This window comes from Ipomoea triloba, chromosome 2, assembly GCF_003576645.1.
Source record: "Ipomoea triloba cultivar NCNSP0323 chromosome 2, ASM357664v1".
In the NCBI taxonomy this organism is placed as follows: Eukaryota; Viridiplantae; Streptophyta; class Magnoliopsida; order Solanales; family Convolvulaceae; genus Ipomoea; species Ipomoea triloba.
In genome coordinates, this window is record NC_044917.1 from 1,710,313 (window position 1) to 1,731,044 (window position 20,732).

A 20,732-nucleotide genomic window follows, 5' to 3' on the forward strand; every position below is an offset into this window, starting at 1 on the left:
TGCATCCAAATATGTTGGGTTCTCCCAAAAGAAAAGGACTATGCCCCTTTTTTCTTTTAATTCCCATGACTTTTATACCCATCACGCGTAAGTTTTCTTTGTCATTTTTTGCACATGACTTAGTTTTTTTTGTCACGTTTGCTCTCTCCAACCACCTGTAAATTCACCGGAATTTGTCAAAACACAAAGCCAAGAGGAAGTAGAGGGCAATTGAGGAAACAAACATTGTTTTCCCCTTTTTCTTTTGATAACATAATCGGATAGTTGGTTTGATAAGTATAAAATTTTAAATTATGCTTTGTTTATTATATTGATCTTCTTAATTTTAGTCAGTTAATTATGGACCGCTTAAGGTAGTTTACTTGTTTTACTTCAATCATGAACAACCTAAGTTGATTTATCTCAGTGTGATTCTTTGCTGACAAGTTTTACCCGAAACATATTTTTAAATGGCCTCTGAAATTTTCCTTAAATCAAATAGAAGGAATACCAATGTTGTACGTGTTTTACTACAGTATTGGCTAAAAGTCTCTTTGAATAGGTCAAAGTAAACTCTTAAAGTATTATATGTATGTCCCAACTACTTCCTTTCATCATTGATTCTCTCTTTCTCTTGTGCCTCAGCTTTCTTGGACATATATAATATAAAGTTGATAGCTTTACTTTTTTAATGGAGATTCCAAGATTTGTCTTTGTTCTTTTACTGCTTGAAGTAGCTTTCATGACCTTTTTAGCATCCCCAGTGGGATCCCAGAATGAAAGTGCTGTAAAGATTGATGTTGGCTTGATTCATGATTGGGACACCATTTCTGGAAAGATGAGGAATGCATGCATGTCATTAGCCCTGTCTGATTTCTATGCCAATGGCAATCACACCACCCAGATTGTTTTTCACTTCAGAGACTCCAAGTCTGATGATGTTGATGCGGCATCTGCAGGTAATCTGTCTGATGTTTTAGAGATTAGATGATTCATGTTTACAATATTTTTTTTCTTGAGTGATAAGGAAAACTGTCATCACTATCCGAGGGCATGAATTGGGTAAAATCCAGTCTTAGTCGACAAAAGACTGCAATGAGGTAAACCAGTCTAGGTTGTCGATAGCTGACTGATTCAGTTCAAGAAGGCCAATAGGCCACACCTGCTATGAATCAAACTTGTAACCTTATGGTTATCAAGTTACCAGTCTGACCAACTTAGCTGGGTTGGCCCGATGTTTAAGGTATTGTATCAAGGATTCATTGTTTGCATATGTTTTCATGCTTTATGTTGCAACTTTGCAGCCATAGACCTGCTGAAAAATGTGGAAGTACAAGCAATCTTAGGCCCTCAGGCATCAACACAAGCAGATTTCATAACAGACATAGGGAAGAAAGTGAAAGTTCCTATAATTTCTTCAGCCACAAGCTCTGCTCTTTCACCATCCCAAAATCCATACTTTATCAGATCAGCATACTGCTCTTGTGCACAGGCTAAGGCAGTTGCAGCCATTGTTAAGGCCTTTGGTTGGAGGCAAGTTGTGTTTATCTATGAAAATAGCAATTTTGGCAGTGGAATTCTTCCCCATTTGACTGATGCCATGATGGAAATCAGTGTTTCAGTACCCGATCGAAGTGTTCTTTTGCCATCAGCTGATGATGATCAGATCATGGCAGAGCTATCGATGTTAAAAACGAAACAGACACGAGTCTTCATAGTCCATTTGCATCCAATTTTTGCTTCTAAATTTTTTAAGAACGTAAAAGAAGCTGGAATGATGAGCAGTGGATATGTGTGGATAATCACGGATGCTTTCACTAGTCTTTTGGTTTCCATGGATCCTTCAGTTCTTGATTCTTTGCAGGGGGTTATAGGTGTGAAGCCTTATGTCCCAAGTTCAGTTAAGCTGAATAACTTCACCAGGAGATGGAAATCAAAGGCGTTTCGTCAACAAAATCCAGACATGGATGGAGTAGAGCACAATGTTTTCGGGCTATGGGCATACGATAGTGTCACAGCATTAGCCACAGCACTTGAGAAAGTAGGCACTTCTGGTCTGAAACTCAACAGAACAATCAATAGGGAGAATTCAACAGATTTGGATGCAATTGGGACATCAGAATTCGGGCCTTTGCTACTTGAATCAATACGAAACATCAAACTAAAAGGACTAAGTGGCGATTTCCACATAGTTGATGGAGAACTGCAAGCATCTGCATTTCAGATAGTGAATGTGATAGGCAAAGAGGAAAAGATTGGATTCTGGACAGAAAAGTATGGGATTTCCAAGATTCCAAAGCCAAAGAATACAACTGTGTACTCTGCTAACAAAGATGATCTTGGGGCAATCACTTGGCCAGGTGGCTCTACTACTGTTCCTAGAGGCTGGGAGATTCCCAAAGGTAAAGAGTTAAGGATTGGAGTTCCTGCCAAAAAGGGGTTCGAGCAATTCATAAATGTCAGAACTGATCCTCAGACCAACATTACAAACGCAACTGGTTTCTGTATAGATGTTTTTGAACAAGTGATGAAGTCTATGCCTTATCATGTACCATATAAATATATACGTTTTGAAATCCCTCAAGGATACGATGACTTCGTTGCTCAGGTCTTCTTTGGGGTAATACTGAATATTTCATACTTAAAAAAATCATTTTCCTTGATTTTGTTTCACTGTTTCTGTTTGGTCCAGCAACACTTAAAATGCCATTCTTGAATTTTTGACAGAATTTTGATGCAGTAGTTGGTGATGTTACCATTTTATCAAACCGGTCCAAACATGTGGATTTCACATTGCCATTTACAGAGTCTGGTGTGACCATAGTTGTCCCAGTTAAGCAAGATGACAGGAAGAATGCATGGATTTTCCTGAAACCTCTGAAGAAAGAACTCTGGGGGACGACTGCAGCGTTCTTTATCTTCATTGGCACCGTGATTTGGGTACTCGAACACCAAGTAAACAAAGAGTTCCAAGGTCCACGCCACAAGCAAGTCGGGATGGTGTTCTGGTTCTCCTTCTCCACTCTTGTATATGCACACAGTAAGTACTAAAACATTGCTTAAAGTCAGATTTCTTTGGCTGTGAATTGTGATGATAAAAGAACTGTGTACTATGTTGCAGGGGAGAAGGTAGTGAGCAATTTATCGAGATTCGTGATCATAGTTTGGGTGTTTGTGGTGCTGGTTCTGACATCTAGCTACACAGCTAGCTTAACATCCATGTTAACAGTGCAACAGTTGCAGCCTACTGTCACTGATGTTTACAATCTGATCAAGAATCGAGACTACGTTGGGTACCAGGATGGTTCCTTTGTTGCTGACATGTTAAAGAACATGAACTTTGAGAGCAGAAGAATGAGGAATTATAGCACATTAGAAGAGTATGATGAAGCGCTTACAAATGGAAGTGGAAATGGCGGGGTTGCTGCCATTATGGATGAGCTACCCTATCTTAGGCTCTTCCTTGAAAAATATTGTGGGAAGTACACTATGGTTGGTCCAATCTACAAGACTGCAGGTTTTGGATTTGTAAGTTCTCTAATCAAGAACTTGGAAAACCAGATTTTATCCCATCAGACCACTAATCTGGTTTATTTTAACTGTTTTTGCCTTTTGCAGGCGTTCCCGAGGGGATCTCCTTTGGTGCCTGATGTCTCGAGAGCAATATTGAGTGTGACAGAGAGCGACGCCATGCTGAACATAACGAAAAAATGGCTATGGAACGAAACAGATTGTTCACAACAAGATGGAACCTTGGCTGCATCAGATAGCTTGGCACCAGAGAGTTTTAAAGGCCTTTTCATCATTGTTGGTGCTTCTGCATTATCAGCTCTTCTCATATTCTTCTGCTCCTTCCTAAATGACAACAAGTGTATCTTAGCATCCGACGTTTCAATCTGGCAAAAGCTTTCTGCATTAGCAAAGGCTTTTTGCGAGGGAAAGGACACATCTAGGGAGTCTCAGAAGCCGAATGAAGGCAATGTGATTCCCTCCGAGGATGCAATGCCCGAGCACCATCCCCCAAGTCCAGAAACCAGCATTGCAGATTCTCCCGGGCAAGGCGTTTTCACTCAGGATGAGGGATTCAGTACAACAGAACCGGGAAGTCCAGTTCGCGACAGCATTCCCATACCTGAAGAGGAGGTTTCAGAAAGATGATACAGAAAACTGTAGTTTAGATGAATGTTCTTACCATGTATAGTTATAGCTAAACAGATAGCTAATTTGGCCCGAATGCCTTAATTAGTTTGGGCTGTGTAAATACCCTGAAAAACGGCTTGTAAAGCGTTTGAAATCTTTTAAACACAAAGCAATAGACACTTTTCAATGAGTATATATAGGTGCCAGAGTATCAAAACCACAAGCCATACATGTACTGAATACCTTTTCTTTTATTGCTTTTTTTCTTTACATTCCAAATCTATGTAAGTCAACATCAATCACATATGTATACAAATGATTCCATACAATTAAATCAAAACTATAGTTCTGAGAATCATCTTTCTGCATTAGTTATGGCAAGGCTATCGCGAACTGTACTTCCAAGTTCTGTTAAAGCAAATCCCTCATCCAGAACGAAAACGCCTTGCCATGGAGAATTTGGAATGCTGATCTCAGGACTTTGTGGATAAAGTTCAGATATTGCCTCCGGGGAGGAAGCCAAATCTTCATTGCCTTCAATCGGCTTTTGAGACACCCTAGACGAGTCCTTTTCTTCATGGAAAGCTTTTGCCAATGCAGAAAGCTTTTGCAGGACTGAAATGTCAGATGTTAAGATCGATTTGTTCTGATTCATGAAGGAGCAGAAGAATAAGAGGAGAGCAGATAGTGCAGAAACACCAGCAATAATGAAAAGTCCTTTAAAACTGCCCAGTGCAAGGCTATCAGAACCAACCAAGGTTGCATCTTGCTTTGAACAATCTGTTTCATTCCCAAACCACTTATCTGTAATTCTCGTCAAAGTGTCACTCTCTGTCAAACTCAATATTTCTCTCGAGACATCAGGCACCAAAGGCGAGCCCTTTGGAAATGTCTGCAAAAACAGGAAAACCGCGATTAGTAATCTGATGGGATAAAAATCTGGTTTTTACAAGTTCAAGATTGAAGAACTTACAAACCCAAAGCCAGCAGTCTTGTAGGTTGGGCCAACTATAGTGTACTTCCCACAATACTTTCCAAGGAATAGCCTAAGATAGGGTAGCTCATCCACAATCGCGGCAACTCCATCATTTTTACTTCCTCTTGTAAGTGCTTCATCAAACTCTTCTAATGTGGTATAATTCCTAAGTTTTATGTTGCCAAACTTGCTCCTTAACATTCCAGCAACAAAGGAACCATCCCGGCATCCAACATACTCTCCGTTCTTGATCAGATCTTTAACATCAGTGACAGTAGGCTGCAACTGTTGTACTGTTAACATAGATGTTAAGCTAGCCGTGTAGCTAGATGTCAGAACCAGCACCACAAACACCCAAACTATGATCACGAATCTCGATAAGTTGCTTATTACCTTCTCCCCTGCAAGATAGTACACAGTTCTTTTAGAATCACAAAGAAAGAAATATGATTCTATGAGCCTACGAAATATATCACAAAGTTTTTACTACTTACTATGTGCAAAAACAAGAGTAGAGAAGGAGAACCAGAAGATCATCCCGAGTTGCTTGTGGCGTGGACCTTGGAACTCGTTGTTTTCTTGGTGTTCAAGTACCCAAATCACGGTGCCAATGAAGACAAAGAATGATGCAGTCATCATCCAGAGTTCTTTACTCATAGGTTTCAGGAAAATCCAAGCACTCTTCTTGTCATCTTGCTGGACTGGGACAACTGTGATGACCCCAGGCTCTGTGAATGATAATGTGAAATCCACAAGTTTGGACCGCCTTGATAAAATGGTGATATCGCCAACTACTGCATCAAGTTTCTGTCAAAAAGCCGAGAAATGCAAGAATGGAGTTATAAGTGTTGCTGGACAGAACAGAAAAGCTGAAACAAATAATGGAAGTGATTGTTAGTATGAAACATATGAGTATTACCCCAAAAACGACCTGATTGACGAAGTCATCGTAATCTGGATGGTTTTGGCTTTGTTTGATTTGTACATATTCAATTGGTACATAATAAGGCATAGACTTCATCACTTGTTCAAAGACATCTACACAGAAACCAGTTGCCACTGTAGTGTTAGTCTGGGGATCAATAGTGACTTTAACTAATTGCTCAAGCCCTCCTTTGTCAGGAACTCCAACCCTTAACTTCTTTTCGTCTGTGGGAATCTCCCAGCCTCTAGGAACAGCAGTAGAGTCACCTGGCCAAATGATCGCCCCGAGATCATCTTTGTTAGCAGAGTACACAGTTGTATGATTTGGGTTTGGATTCTTGGAAATCCCATACTTTTCTGTCCAGAATCCAACCCCTTTCTCTTTGCCTATCACATTCACAATCTGAAATGCGGATGGTTGCAGTTCTCCCTCAACTATGTGGAAATCGCCACTTAGTCCTTTTAGTTTGATGTTTCGTAATGATTCAAGTAGCAAAGGCCCAAATTGTGATGTCCCAATTGCATCCAAATCTGTCGAATTCTCACTATTAATTGTTCTGTTGAGTTTCAGACCAGAAGTGCCTACTTTCTCAAGTGCTGTGGCTAATGCTGTGACACTATCATATGCCCATAGCCCGAAAACATTGTGCTCTACTCCATCCATGTCTGGATTTTGTTGACGAAACGCCTTTGATTTCCATCTCCCAATGAAGTTCTTCAGCTCAACTGAATTTGGGACATAAGGTTTCACACCTATAACCCCCTGCAAAGAATCAAGAACTGAAGAATCCTTGGAAACCAAAGTACTAGTGAAAGCATCCGTGATTATCCACACATATCCACTGCTCATCATTCCAGCTTCCTCTACCCTCAACAAAAACTTAGAAGCAAGAGTTGGATGCAAATGGACTATGAACACTCGTGTCTGCTTTGTTTTCAACTTCAACAGCTCCACCATGATCTGTTCATGATCAGCAGACGGGGAAACAACACTTCGATATGGCACTGAAACATTGATTTCCACCATTGCATCAGTCAAATGGGGGAGAATTCCACTGCCAAAATTGCTATTTTCATAGATAAATACCACTCTCCTCCAACCAAAGGCCTCAACAATCGCTGCAATCGCCTTAACCTGCCAGCAAGCGCAGTATGCTACTCTGATAAAGTATGGATTTTGGGATGGTGAAATAGCAGGACTTGTGGCAGAAGAAATTACAGGAACTTTCACTTTCTTCCCTATGTCTGTTATGAAATCTGCTTGTGTTGATGCCTGAGGGCCTAAGATTGCTTGCACTTCAACATTTTTCAGCAGGTCTATGGCTGCAAAGTTGCAACATAAAACATGACAACATATGCAAACAAGGATTAATCCTGAACATAGTAAACATTAATCATCTCATCTCCAAAACATCAAACAGGTTACCTGCAGATGCTGCATCAACATCATCAGAGATGGAGGCTCTGAAATGAGGAACAATCCGGGCACTGTGATTTCGATTCGCGTAGAAATCTGACAGTGCTAGTGACATGCATGCTTGTCTCATCCTCCCAGATACTGGGTCGGAGTCAAGAATCACGCCAACATCAACCTTTATAGCACTGGCATTTTCGCCCCCTACTGGGGCCATGGAAATGGCAATGAAGATTGTTCCAAGCATTAACAGAAGAAGGATTAATTTTGGAGGCTCCATTTGTGAAAGCTATGAACTTTGTAGCATGTTGTTTGTATGTATTATAGACTATATAGAAATTCATCATAAATGTTTTGGTTCCAGAAATTTGAGACCACAAGATGAAGTATATTAGTCTTTGTGTTTACTGGGACGTATGACACGCACCACAAATTGCTTTGAGAGTTGAGAAGATTGACTTGACAGAGTCAGTTGCAGAAGGAATGAATACTTTTCAAGGAATGAATGCTGCCATAATCAAGAATTCAAGTCATATATGGTCTTAGACTTGAAATAAATATTTTTTTTTTAGTGAAGTATGATTTTTGCACTTGAAGGGATTTTTGTATATGAAAGTTACGTTTTCTTGGTTGAGCTCGTTGCACACGATTTTTTTAGTGCGATTTGCCTAACTAAGCTATTACACAGGAGCAGGAATTGCGGAATTTCTGGTCCATTATATATTTTGACATTTTATTTATTTACGTCCTCTTGGTTGAATTCGTTGCACACAATTTTTCTGCTGTGATTTACCTAACTAAACTATTACACATGAGCATCAATTACATGATTTTTGGTCCATTATATATTTTGACATTTTATTTATTTATGTCCTCTTAGTTGAGCTCGTTGTACACAATTTTTTAGCGCAATTTACCTAAGCTATTACACCAGAACAGGAATTACGAGATTTTTGTTCCATTATATATTTTGACATTTTATTTATTTACGTCCTTTGGTTGAGGCCGTTGCACACAATTTTTTTAGTGCGATTTACCTAACTAAGCTATTACAAATGAGCATGAGCTCAGTGAATCGTTCAAGGAAAGGTAAATTATGAAAAATTAGAATGAACAATGGTCCCAATGAAACTGTAAATAAATGATGGGATTATGTAAAAAGGTATAGGTGCTTTTGTGTTATATTTTGAAAAATGAGAGGCCTATACATGAGTTCCATAAACTTGAGGGGTCATAGTGAAAATATTCATAGATTCTAATGGTCAAGTCAACTACGAGTAGAATAACTTCCCAGCTTCTCCAAAATATTGTCCTTATGCCAATATTAAAAAAAATGTTGTCTTCTCTGCTTTAATTACTTACTTATAAGTCTTTCTTTTTAAATTTTTTTTTACCTTACAAGATAAGACTAAACTAATCCGGTTAAGTACTGGTCGGGGCAAGTCTCCCAAGGGCATTCTTCTAGTTTGAATGAAGTGTATAAGAAATCAAGAAGACAAAGAAATACTATTCTTTAGCTGAGAACAGAACTCTTCAGAGAATGCATGCAGTTGAACATTTACCAGTTCAACTGAAAAAGAGAAGACATGGAAGTATCTGCAGAGAGGAATAGTCTCATATAAATATGTCTCATTATTAGCTGATATCAACAAGTCCAAACTTCCAAAAGAAAAGGAAATGAAACTGTTCTTGGCCCTCATATTTTGCTTCCATTTCCTGCATTATCCACTCTCCTGCACTGCTAAAAGGGAGCTCCAAGTTGGGGTGATTCTTGATTCAGATTCATTGATAGGAGGAATAGGGAGCAGATTCCTGTCAATTGCACTTTCTGATTTCTACTCACTTCATTCCAACTACTCCACCAGGCTGGCTCTCCATTTTAGAGACTCAAAGGAACAGATTCTCAACGCCGCGTCTTCTGGTACTAGCTGTTTCCTTGTCTTGTTTTTCTGCAAACTTTCAGAATCTTTTATATATGTTTATGTTCATTCATGGATATGCTCTCAGTGTACATGAAGATACTTGTGAGTAGTGAATTAAGATTGTTATAAATCCCATGATCCACTTGTATCTGAAATGATTGGTTCTGATAAAATGGCTTTTCTGTAAGTTCCAAATGATGCAGATATGAGATACTCCTATCTGTTTCATTTTTCTTAAGTATTTATGACCACTATGATCATGGTTTTTGGTTTTGGCATATGAAAACAGGTCTGGAGTTGCTGAAAGATGTGAAGGTTGATGCAATAATTGGGCCTCAAAAATCTGCACAGGCAAACTTTGTGATGGATCTTGGAGACATAGCGAAAGTGCCAGTGATCTCTTTCTCTGCAACCAGTCCCTCCCTTCGCCCACGCTCCCCTTACTTCGTTCAAACAGGCCTAAGTGATGATGCTCAGGCGGGTCCCATTGCAGCCATAGTGGAATCCTTCAAGTGGAGTCAAGTTGTTCTTATATTTGAGGACTCTGAGTTTGGCCATGGCATTGTTCCTTCCTTGTCTAATGCATTCCAAGAAATGAATGTTCGCGTCTCCTACAAGAGCCAGATTCCTGTCTCGGCTTCATCTGATTTTTTGCTCAAAGAACTGTACAAGATGATGACTTTGCAGACAAGGGTGTTTGTGGTGCAAACGAGCAGTAATCTTGGGGCCAGGCTGTTTAGGAAAGCAAAGGAAATCGGGATGATGAATCAGGGATATGCTTGGATTATTACACAAACACTGATGGATGTAATGAATTTGATGGACTCGAACGTTGTAGAAACAATGCAAGGGGTCTTGGGGGTAAAGCCTTTGATTCCTAGGACTAAAAGACTTCACTCATTTGAAAAGAGGTTGAGAAGCAAATTCCTCAAAGATAAGGCTAAAACACTTGATCATCCAGGCTTTAGACAGACTGATTTGAGTGTTTTCGGGCTGTGGGCGTATGACACTTTATGGGCATTAGCTGAGGCTGCAGAGAAAGTAGGAAGAGGAAGAGAGGGTAAAGAAGTTCTAGACAAGAGAATTGGAGACAGTTCATCAGATCCGTTCGCTGTTGGAGTCTCAGAATCAGGTCCCAAGCTTCTGCAAGCAATATTGGGCACAAGATTTGAAGGGATTTCTGGGAAGTTTGAGCTTGCTGATGGAAAGAGAGAAGCTTCGTCGTTTCAAATACTTAATGTGGTTGGAAATGGGGAGAGAGAGGTGGGAATCTGGACACCTTTACAAGGAATCAATTTGACAATGAATGGCACTGACTTTTATTCTTCATCAAGAGAAATCTTCAAGAGTACTGTCATATGGCCAGGAGGGTCAAGTGCTGTTCCCAGAGGATGGGAAGTCCCAGTTGCAGGCAAGAAGCTAAGAATTGGAGTGCCGGTGAAGTCTGGTTTTACAGACTTTGTGAGAGTGGAAAGGGACAAGGAACTCAACAAAACCCAAGTTAGCGGATACTACATTGATGTCTTCAATTCTGTCATGTCATCGTTGCAATATGCTGTTCGCTATGAGTTCGTTCCCTTTGAGAAACCCGATGGCTCAAGTGCAGGAACATACAATGATCTAGTATACCAAGTATTCCTTCAGGTAAACTTCACCATATCCCTTTACTATCATAACCAAATTTTTGTATTTCATTTTCACCAGTTTCTGATGATTAGTCTTATGTTGTGTTTTCAGAAGTTCGATGCTGCAGTTGGGGATGTATCGATCACAGCCAACCGTTCAAAGTATGCAGACTTCACAATGCCCTTTGCAGAAGGAGGGGTGTTGGGAATAGTCCCAATAGCGTACGAGGATGTGGACAACATATGGACCTTTTTGAAGCCCCTAACCAAAAAACTTTGGCTAACCAGCATAGTGTTCTTCATTGTCACTGGCATGGCTGTCTGGATTCTTGAACATAGAGTTAGCTCTGCCTTCCGAGGTCCTCCTTCTCAACACGTTGGCATGATCCTCTACTTCCCATTCTCGACGCTAGTTTTTGCACATAGTAAGTACTCTTTCTTCTTTCCATTTCTCGAAACCTTGCTTCTTTCATACCAACTCAACCACTCCTGTTGCAGGAGAGAGAATCATGAGTAATTTGGCCCGGCTTGTTGTGGTGGTTTGGATGTTCGTCGTGCTCATTCTGAACTCAACTTACACAGCCAGCTTGTCGTCGAGATTAACAGTACAACGCCTTAAACCAGCAATCAAAGATGTGAACCAGCTGATAAAAAATGGGGACTTTGTTGGCTGTCCAGAAGGCTCCTTCATTACAGACCTCTTGAAGGAAAAGGGATTTGAAGAATCCAAGATCAAGACTTATAAATCCCCAGAGGATATCAATAATGCATTGTCTAATGGAAGTAGCAACGGTGGGATATCAGCATATTTTGATGGAGCTCCTTATACCAAGCTCTTCCTATCCAAATACTGTGGCAAATACACCATTGGACCGACTTACAGAACCGATGGATTTGCTTTTGTAAGCATTTTCTCATATGCTTTGTCAGTGTCACTATCACTACTTCTTGCCAAGTGCATAGTTTCTGATTCTTCCTTTGTCTGTGACTGAAAAAAAAAATCAGGTTTTCCCTAGAGGGTCTCCACTAGTTGCAGACGTATCACGGGCAGTGATTCAGCTGACAGAAAATGGAAGGATTTTGGAGATTGGGAATCAAGGGCTCAGAAATGAAGCAACATGTACAGGGCCAGACAACACACAGCTGGGATCAACAAGTGTGAAATTACAGTGTTTCAAAGGGCTTTTTGCCATTACTGGGGGCATAACAGGCTCCTGCCTCCTAGTTTTCATAGTCAGCTATGTCTACCAGAACAGAACATGTCTGCAGACAATCTTGGATTCTAAAACTACTGTCTGGTCAAAATTTGTAGCAATATGCAGACATTTTGATCAAAGAGACACCTCTGCTGATCCCAAAGAGAAAATCCCAGATGCAGAAGCTGGTGAAGTTGGTTTTTCATCACATATAAGTGAAGTGCCTGACCTCTCAAGAATTTCTTCTCATTCAAGTGCTGTGGTGCCCTTGAACATAGAAGAACAGAACCATGCCAATGTGAGCAAGGGCTTGAACCTAGGGCTGGCTGCTCGACACCCATCGGTATGACTCTTTGATCTTATTTCATTATATGATTTTTTTGAACACGAAAAAGGGAAAGTGAAATCACCATATGTACTTCATGATCAAGGAAAAACTCTTGAATCTTCACACTTACAATGTCAAATGACCATAGGTATAGTAATAGGTTACATTCTTGTAAAGTAGTTTTTTTTAACAGGTTATTTAGCAAGTAGGTATCCAGTTGATGTTGTTGTATATATTCAAAAGTTTGAGTCTTGTGATTCTCCATTGGAAAAGTGAGTATTGTTAATAGCACAACAATAGTTTCTTGAACATATTGTTTACAATTCGTTGTGTATGTCTTATGCGTTACTGAAATATGACAGGTAGTGAAACGTAGTGGAACATCTATATCTATGGTTCAAATCTGAAATGTATGAATCATCACAAACTCAAATCCTATGGATGTAGGCAAATTGCTTAATAAAAATCCATTATCACAGACAACCAAGAAAAACAAACAGTTTACAAGCTGGCTGCAAGAACATGGTAGCATGGCAGCATGACATATCAGATTATGATCAGCAACCTAAACCCAAAGAAGGCCACAAACAACTACATGGATGCAGTACGAGGATGTTGGAACATGTAAGTTTTACTAGGAGAGCAGTCGAAACTATTGTCACCCCCAAACCCATACTTGTTACTATAACCTGGATAATCACTAACGTTAAACTTAACACTCCCAACAAGCACAAGCCCCTGCTGAGTTGCAAGAGAAACTATATTCCATTGCTGGTGGAATCCATTGGTCTTGTGGGTGATGTGGATTTCGCCATTTTCACCGATCATCTGCTTGGCATTCTCCAGGAACATCCATATCATGGATTGATGACAACTGCACGTAGAAACAGAATGAATGAATCAGTCTTATGAATGAATGAATGAATGAATGTATACTACTCTCATTGTCAGTTTAAAGGCTAACCCAATCTTAGATTCGCGGGATGAATCATTGTAAAATCCAGCATATGGAAAGTTGAAGATAATCCTATCAAACATCGAGCCCATCAAGCTGGGATGGTATGCCATGGAGGTAGCATCAACACCGTGAATCACCTTACACCCTCTTTTTTTCAGCTCTTTAAGGTGGAGAAAAGCTTTGCAGTAATGGAAAGTCAAGAACTCTGAAAAAGAACAAGTAATGGCAATGAATTTGTTGTCTTGTTACTGGTGATGTGTGCATATTGGGGGGGTATTGATGATCAACTCAACTAAGATTAGATTTTTCCTACCCTCGGAATCAAGAGAAGTTGCAGTCATGTTAGTAGCAGAACCAAAGGCGACAGCTAAACTGGCAGAGAAGGAGAAGTCTCCTTCACCCACAAGCAGAATCTTGTGGCGATTGCTGTAGTGTTTTATCCATTTCTCTTCTTCTGCTACCACGAATCCCGTCTTGATCACTTGTCGCTGCACTCTTTCATTCTGCTTCAGAAAATTATAGTTACTGCAGTATCTACTCGAAGGAAGAAAATTATGGTGATATTCTGCAGTAGTATAAGCAGCAGCTCCCCCATATGGGGGCAATATCATGGAAGGAGAAGGGTACCACTCTGGCTGCAAATTGAAATTCAAGCCGTAGCAAAACCCCTTAGAATGCTGGTGGGCAAGATTAAAGGACTGCTCGAAACATGGTGGCACTACATCAAAATTCGAGGTTGTGGTTAGGAAATTTGGAGCATTAGTGCTACAAAGGATCTTGGCATTGGCAAATTTTGGGACACAATCAACACTAACAGCACTGCTGTTTGCTGGTTTTGTAGCTGCTGCAAGAGGAACAATCTTAGGACTACGTCGGAACTTGTAAGTTTTACTAGGAAAGTAGTCTGCATTACTATAGCTTCCTGTTTCCCATTTAGGGCTGTAACCCGGATAATCAGAAACATTGAAATCATCAACTCCAACAAGTTCAAGCCACTGCTGAAATGCAATGAATTCTATTTTCAATTCACCAAGAATCCCATCTGTTCTTTGAGTGATATGGATTTCACCATTCTCACAAATCATCTCCCTGGCAGCTCTCATAAATGCCTTTACCAGGACTCGGTGTGGACTGGAAAATTAAACAAATCAATCAATCAAATGCTCAAACACAAGTTAATAGCATTCATGCATTATACAAGGGATCAAGTCTGCTGAACACAAATTACTCTGCATATTAAAGCATGAACTCACCGAGGTCGAGATTTTTTGCTCTTCTTGGAAATGACAGCAAATGGAAAATTGAAAATTATACGATCAAATGTCAAGCCCTTCAAGGAGGGATGAGAATCCATGGCAGCAGCATTAACACCATGAATCACTTTGCATCCCTTTCTCATCAATTCTCCAATGTTGTAAACAGCTCTGTCATAAACTTTCCACAAACCCCCTGGAAAAAGAATTACAATACAGTATCTGTTCATAACTACTTTCTCAACCTATGAAGCACAATGAGTCAATAACACCTGCTCTGGGGATCAAACTCACAACCTCCCATACAATGCAATATTGTTCATAACTACTTTCTTAACCTATGAAGCACAAAGAGTCAATAACACCTCCTCTGAGGCTCAAACTCACAACCTCCCACACGAGGAGTAACTTGGTGTTCCGAACCATAATTTCCTTGGCAAAATCCTTTTGTTTTTAAAAGCATTACAACTATTTTGTTGATAGAGTACAAAAAATGGTCTGTATCACAATAATACTAGAATAAAATGTGGATGTTCTGAACTAAAAATGAACTGACACATATAAATTTATGACCAAAAATGAAATTAACTCAATATATAAATACAAGTAACTAGTCATATATATCCTATATCAAGAAGTCTAGCTTACTTTCAGAGTCAAGGGAAGTGGCAGTGATGTTAGAAGCAGACCCAAAAGCCGCAGCTAAACTGGCGGAGAACGAAAAGTCTCCTTCACCCACCAACAGAATCTTGTGGCGGTTACTGTAGTGTTTTGCCCACTTCTCTTCTCCGCTCTGATTCAAACTACGGTTACACCAATCGTTGGTTGAAGGAGGAAAGTTCACGCCTTTATGCTCCGACCAAACCTCGTAGTCTGCTAAATGCCCTACAGTACTCATACCACTTTCAAGAACCTCCGGGTTGATCACTGCAAAAGCAGTAGTATGAGTGGAGCTGCTGCAAGTAGAAGTAGATGGCTTCATCAGTGTTTGGGTGATGGTGTTTTTGTTCTTCGCCATGAAGGAAGCGCATGCGGAGTGGACTGCAGAAATTTCATTGACTTCGACATGGATCATCTTGTGTGGAACTTAATCTGTAAGGCAAGAGAAAGTAGAGGGAAAATGATTAAAGGAGAAGAAGAGAGGGACAGAAATGCATCATTTTATAATATACTTACTAGACTATCATTAGTCTCCCATTCTACCAATTAATTATTAATTACTGTTCCGCCATGATAACAAGTAATCAAACTAATGGTAAGTTCACTGTGTTTGTCCATATATATTCCTTAAGTCTGTAAATATAGTAATATACCATTTGAGAAAATACTATTATTTACTATTAAACTTAACTCCAACCTCCTAGTGTTTAATTTGGCAATAAAACTTAAACTTCCCATAAATATTCTTCAAATTTCCAACCTTATTCCATGTGATTCTCCATTGAAAATGTGAGTATTGTTAATAGCACAACAATATATATAGCTTCCTGATCGCTCATATTGTTACAATTCGTTGGGTATGTATTATGTATTATTATTAGAATATGACAGGTGGTGAAACGTAGTAGAACAAACATTTGTCTCCATGTTTGAAGTATGAATTGGGTTTGCTTATGGGTCAGGGTGCATGGGTAATGTCTCAAGAAGAAGGAGAGAGAAAAAAAATAAATAAATAAACAAAACTCTTCACTTCAAAGTCCACAAGTAGTTGACTGAAAGGTCAACAATATCTCTGCAAAATGTAGTTTTTTTCCCCAGGATACGTGAAAGAATTGCAATTTTGCAACATGCGAGTGATCGATCCTGACAAATTGAAAACTTCTGTATGCTTTTCTGGTGTATTCGCACAGTGGGCGCACAAAAGATTCATTTTTTTTTTTTAGATTAATCTTTAGCTTTCATGCCGAAAGCTCCAAAAAGGGTTCTGAGCGAAGATACAAATTGGGTGTGGCTCCCAATGTTTACACCCATAATAATAATGCCATAAACAGGAAAGCTGAGAGCAGATTGCTTATTGTTTCTATGATGAATTGTTTATGGCTTTGGTTTTCTCAGGAAAATGGTGCATTGTGTTATTGGACTCTTACCTGTTCTTGGTAATCCCGTTCATGGCATTGTGTTATGTTTCTTTATCCATAGACCTCCCCTTTATATATTTTATGAGTTCTTGTAGGACAAATGGCGCAATTCAACTAGTTTTAGGCATTTTTTTTCCTGAGAAAATGAAGTTTTCCATTTTATCATTTCTGCTTTTTCTTCTTCTTCTTCTTCATCTTTTTGGTCTGCCCTTTCTCATTCCCTGGTGCAGCAATGCAGAAGAAGACTTTGCCAGTTCTGGCAACAGCTCAGTGATCTTTCAAGTTGGAGTGGTTCTGGATTTGGATTCAGATTTAGCCCGGAGAGGAATGACCTGCTTGCATATGGCTATTTCTGACTTTTATTCAGTTCATAGCAAATATAAGACAAGGGTGAATCTTCATGTCAGAGACTCCAAGCAAACTGTCATTGATGCTGCTGCTGCCAGTATGTTGCACTGTCTTCTTTTTTTCTTCAAAGTTCTCCCTTGTATCTTTACCACATTTTTGGGATGACAAGGGAAACCCGCTGCGACTATTAAGCTGTGCACCGACTAAATCCTGCCTGCCTTGTGGCCTAGCCGGCCATACTGTAGGCAGTCGAATTTGTAATTTGTGTTACAAGTTAACGGCCTGACCAACTTGGCTGGGGTTGTATTAGTATCTTTACTACTTTCATTTGTAACCATATTGTCCATATACAATGCTAAAGGTATCTTTCATGCAGTTTTGCATTTGAAAGTCTCAGCATACTGATTTTGGAAATATTTACTTCCCCTTTTTTGCATGTCTGCATAGGTCTCCATTTGTTGAAAGATGTAAAGGTTGATGCAATAATTGGTCCTCAGAAATCTGCACAAGCCAGCTTTGTGAGCAATCTTGGAGACAGAGCTCATGTCCCTATAATTTCTTTTTCTGCAACTAATCCTTCACTTCATAACCGATCTCCTTATTTTATTCAAACAGCCCAAAGTGATGACATGGAGGTTGCTGCTGTTGCTGACATAGTTAAAGCTTTCAAGTGGAATCAGGTTGTTATTATATGTGAGGATTCTGAATATGGTAATGGCATTGTTCATGACCTGTCAAACGCATTACAAAGAATAAATGTCCGTGTTTCAGGTATAAGTGTCATTCCCCTTTCTGCCACTGATGATTTTATAAGCAAAGAACTATACCAACTGATGGTATCACAGACAAGGGTATTTGTGGTGCACATGTCAAATTCTCTTGGTGCCAAGCTCTTCTCTGAAGCCAAGAAAATTGGAATGATGAGTGATGGCTATGCATGGATCATCACCAGTGGACTAACAGATTTATTCTATTTGATGAATTCAGATGTCAGGAAAGCCATGCAGGGTGTATTGGGTGTAAAGCCTCTGATTCCCAAAACTAAAAGACTCGAACCTTTTGTAGCGGGGTTGAAAAGGGAGTTCCTCAAGGATAGTTATGACTTCAAAGAGGCTGAGGTTATGAGCATTTTTGGTATTTGGGCATATGATACGATGTGGGCACTGGCTATGGCTGCCGAGAGATTGGGAACTAAGGAACCTCCAATGGTTTCAAACAACCCAGTTGGTCTCAATTCTTCAGACCCATTTCATATTGACATCTCCTCAACAGGTCCTAAACTTCACAAAGCAATACTGAACACAAACTTTGAAGGGCTTGCAGGGAATTTCTCACTTAAGGATAGAAGACTGAAGCCTTCATCATATCAAATACTTAATGTGGTCGAAAATGGAGAAAAAGAGGTAGCAATCTGGAATCCAAATCATGGAATTATTAGTGGAATCAATGCTTCTTTAAAAGATGTTGTGTGGCCAGGTGAATCAACACTAGTACCCAAGGGATGGGAAGTCCCAATTGTAGGTAAGAAACTAAGAGTTGTAGTGCCAGTGAAGGGTGCTTTTAAAGACTTTGTGAGAGTGGAAAGGGACAAGGAACTCAACCAAATCCATGTTAGTGGATACTACATTGATGTCTTCAAATCTGTCATGTCAGCGTTGCCATATGCTGTGCCCTATGATTTCGTTCCCTTTGAGAAACCCGATGGCTCAAGTGCAGGAAATTATAATGATCTAGTAGAGCAAGTGTCCCTTCAGGTGAACTCAACCAGGTTCCTTCACTATCATAACCAAGTGTTTGAATTTCATTTTCTAGTTTCTGATCATATCGGATTAATTGCATTGCATGTTGTGTGATCAGAACTTTGATGCTGCAGTTGGGGATATAACGATCACAGCCCTCCGATCAAATTTTGCAGACTTCACATTGCCCTTTACAGAAGGAGGGGTGTTGGGTATAGTCCCAATAGCATACGAGGATGTGGACAGCATATGGACCTTTTTGAAGCCCCTAACAAAAGAACTTTGGCTAACCAGCATAGTGTTCTTCATTTTCACTGGCATGGCTGTCTGGATTCTTGAACATAGGCTTAACTCTGATTTCCGAGGTCCTCCTTCTCAACATGTTGGCATGATCCTATACTTTTCATTCTCGACACTAGTATTTGCACATAGTAAGTAGTTTTTCTTCTTTCCGTTTATCAAAACCTTGGTTCTTTCCTACCAACTCAACTATTGCAGAACCAATTCTGTTGCAGGAGAGAGAATTGTGAGTAATTTGGCACGGCTTGTTGTGGTGGTTTGGATGTTCGTCATACTTATTTTGAGCTCAACTTATACAGCCAGCTTGTCATCAAGATTAACAATACAAAGGCTTGAACCGGCAATCAAAGATGTGAAACAGCTAATCAAGAATGGAGACTTTGTTGGCTGTCCAGAAGGCTCCTTCATTATAGACCTATTGAAGGAAAAGGGATTTCAAGAATCCAAGATCAAGACTTATAGATATCCAGAGGATTCCCATGATGCATTGTCTAATGGAAGTAAAAATGGTGGGATATCAGCTTTTTTTGATTCGGCTCCTTATGCCAAACTCTTCCTATCGAAATACTGCACCAAATACACCATTGGACCTACTTACAGCACTGATGGATTTGCTTTTGTAAGTGTTTTCTTATCACTTCATCAATATCTCTTATAAATTAAGATTGGGCTAGTGAATCCAACCAATTAGCTAGTCTAACCCATGGCCTTATAAACCCATAGTTCTTTCTTATTTTATCAATGTGAGACTCTTAACAATCACTATCAGTACTACTTGCCAAGTGCATTGTCACCGATTCTTCTTTTTATCTTTGTGACTTGAAAAAAAAATAAAAAATTCAGGCTTTCCCTAGAGGGTCTCCACTAGTTGCGGATGTATCTCGGGCTGTGATTGAGCTGACAGAAAATGGAAAGATTCTAGAGATTGGCAAACAAGGGCTCAGAAACGATGCAGCATGTACATGGTCGGACAGCACACAGCTGGGATCAACAAGTGTGACATTACATTGTTTCAAAGGACTTTTTGCCATCACTGGGGGCATAACAGGCTCCTGCCTCCTAGTTTTCCTAGTCAGCTATGTATACCAGAACAGAACATGTCTGCAGACAATCTTGGATTCTAAAACTACTCTTTGGTCAAAGATTGCAGCAATTTGCAGACATTTTGGTCAAAGAGAAACTTCTGCTGGTCCACCAAGATATCTCAAAGAGAAAATCCCAGATGCAGTAGGTGGTGAAGTTGGTTTTTCATCACATATTAGTGAAGTGCCTGATCTATCAAGAATTTCATCTCCTTCAAGTGCTGTAGTGCCCTTGAATATGGAAGAACAGAACAATGCTAATGTGAACATGGGCTTGAACACAGGTCCTGCTGCTTGACACCAATCAGAATGCAAAACCTACATTTTACGGAGATCTTATCAACCTTGAGTGATAATCGCAAAAATTAATCCAATAGACAGAGAACTCCCTCAAATTTAAACCACTCCAAAATACCTTGGAGAGCATACGTGAGATGATATCATTGAATCAATTAGTTGTGCACTTTGAA

At 39.8% G+C, this 20,732-nt stretch overlaps 5 protein-coding genes across 7 annotated transcripts; 3 read left to right on the plus strand and 2 right to left on the minus strand.

Annotated features, from left to right (window-relative positions):
- The first annotated feature begins 670 nt into the window (after positions 1-670).
- On the plus strand, positions 671-4,398 carry LOC116010637 (glutamate receptor 2.8-like). The gene is made up of 5 exons (XM_031250121.1): positions 671-938; positions 1,284-2,599; positions 2,707-3,019; positions 3,101-3,507; positions 3,598-4,398. Exons 1-5 carry the CDS (start codon positions 671-673, stop codon positions 4,135-4,137), a joined length of 2,844 nt encoding a protein of 947 aa, XP_031105981.1. The 3' UTR covers positions 4,138-4,398.
- Positions 4,331-7,729, minus strand: LOC116010636 (glutamate receptor 2.8-like). The gene is made up of 5 exons (XM_031250120.1): positions 7,446-7,729; positions 6,015-7,342; positions 5,590-5,902; positions 5,093-5,496; positions 4,331-5,011 (listed from the first exon to the last, which is right to left on the minus strand). The coding sequence occupies exons 1-5, from the start codon at positions 7,711-7,713 to the stop codon at positions 4,475-4,477; spliced, it is 2,850 nt and encodes a 949-aa protein (XP_031105980.1). The 5' UTR covers positions 7,714-7,729; the 3' UTR covers positions 4,331-4,474.
- Positions 7,730-9,022: 1,293 nt separating this feature from the next.
- On the plus strand, positions 9,023-12,776 carry LOC116009831 (glutamate receptor 2.8-like). The gene is made up of 5 exons (XM_031248975.1): positions 9,023-9,354; positions 9,645-10,999; positions 11,093-11,405; positions 11,479-11,882; positions 11,986-12,776. The coding sequence occupies exons 1-5, from the start codon at positions 9,111-9,113 to the stop codon at positions 12,523-12,525; spliced, it is 2,856 nt and encodes a 951-aa protein (XP_031104835.1). The 5' UTR covers positions 9,023-9,110; the 3' UTR covers positions 12,526-12,776.
- Positions 12,777-12,929: 153 nt separating this feature from the next.
- LOC116009722 lies at positions 12,930-16,066 on the minus strand. 2 transcript variants are annotated; one of them, XM_031248845.1, is made up of 5 exons: positions 15,364-16,066; positions 14,716-14,896; positions 13,776-14,593; positions 13,469-13,667; positions 12,930-13,378 (listed from the first exon to the last, which is right to left on the minus strand). In XM_031248845.1, the coding sequence occupies exons 1-5, from the start codon at positions 15,788-15,790 to the stop codon at positions 13,096-13,098; spliced, it is 1,908 nt and encodes a 635-aa protein (XP_031104705.1). In that variant the 5' UTR covers positions 15,791-16,066; the 3' UTR covers positions 12,930-13,095. The 2 variants fall into 2 exon arrangements, with proteins under 2 accessions (XP_031104705.1, XP_031104704.1); XM_031248844.1 differs by having other exon boundaries at positions 14,716-14,911.
- A 376-nt stretch (positions 16,067-16,442) lies between these two features.
- Positions 16,443-20,674, plus strand: LOC116009709 (glutamate receptor 2.8-like). Of its 2 annotated transcripts, XM_031248830.1 has the most exons (6): positions 16,443-16,811; positions 17,032-17,238; positions 17,589-18,895; positions 18,999-19,311; positions 19,396-19,799; positions 20,024-20,674. In XM_031248830.1, the coding sequence occupies exons 1-6, from the start codon at positions 16,775-16,777 to the stop codon at positions 20,558-20,560; spliced, it is 2,805 nt and encodes a 934-aa protein (XP_031104690.1). In that variant the 5' UTR covers positions 16,443-16,774; the 3' UTR covers positions 20,561-20,674. The 2 variants fall into 2 exon arrangements, with proteins under 2 accessions (XP_031104690.1, XP_031104689.1); XM_031248829.1 differs by having other exon boundaries at positions 16,443-17,238.
- The last annotated feature ends 58 nt before the right edge of the window (positions 20,675-20,732 follow it).

Coding starts and splice junctions, on each gene's coding strand:
- LOC116010637 (XM_031250121.1), top strand. CDS start 671: ATGGAGATTCCAAGATTTGTCTTTGTTCTTTTACTGCTTGAAGTAGCT. Junction 2,600..2,706: donor TTGCTCAGGTCTTCTTTGGG/GTAATACTGAAT, acceptor AATTTTTGACAG/AATTTTGATGCAGTAGTTGG. Junction 3,508..3,597: donor AGACTGCAGGTTTTGGATTT/GTAAGTTCTCTA, acceptor TGCCTTTTGCAG/GCGTTCCCGAGGGGATCTCC.
- LOC116010636 (XM_031250120.1), bottom strand. CDS start 7,713: ATGGAGCCTCCAAAATTAATCCTTCTTCTGTTAATGCTTGGAACAATC. Junction 7,343..7,445: donor TGTTGATGCAGCATCTGCAG/GTAACCTGTTTG, acceptor GCAACTTTGCAG/CCATAGACCTGCTGAAAAAT. Junction 5,497..5,589: donor TACTCTTGTTTTTGCACATA/GTAAGTAGTAAA, acceptor ACTATCTTGCAG/GGGAGAAGGTAATAAGCAAC.
- LOC116009831 (XM_031248975.1), top strand. CDS start 9,111: ATGAAACTGTTCTTGGCCCTCATATTTTGCTTCCATTTCCTGCATTAT. Junction 9,355..9,644: donor TCTCAACGCCGCGTCTTCTG/GTACTAGCTGTT, acceptor ATATGAAAACAG/GTCTGGAGTTGCTGAAAGAT. Junction 11,406..11,478: donor GACGCTAGTTTTTGCACATA/GTAAGTACTCTT, acceptor CTCCTGTTGCAG/GAGAGAGAATCATGAGTAAT.
- LOC116009722 (XM_031248844.1), bottom strand. CDS start 15,790: ATGATCCATGTCGAAGTCAATGAAATTTCTGCAGTCCACTCCGCATGC. Junction 14,594..14,715: donor AGCAAAAAATCTCGACCTCG/GTGAGTTCATGC, acceptor TTAATTTTCCAG/TCCACACCGAGTCCTGGTAA. Junction 13,668..13,775: donor AACTTCTCTTGATTCCGAGG/GTAGGAAAAATC, acceptor GTTCTTTTTCAG/AGTTCTTGACTTTCCATTAC.
- LOC116009709 (XM_031248829.1), top strand. CDS start 16,752: ATGGCTTTGGTTTTCTCAGGAAAATGGTGCATTGTGTTATTGGACTCT. Junction 17,239..17,588: donor CATTGATGCTGCTGCTGCCA/GTATGTTGCACT, acceptor ATGTCTGCATAG/GTCTCCATTTGTTGAAAGAT. Junction 19,800..20,023: donor GCACTGATGGATTTGCTTTT/GTAAGTGTTTTC, acceptor TAAAAAATTCAG/GCTTTCCCTAGAGGGTCTCC.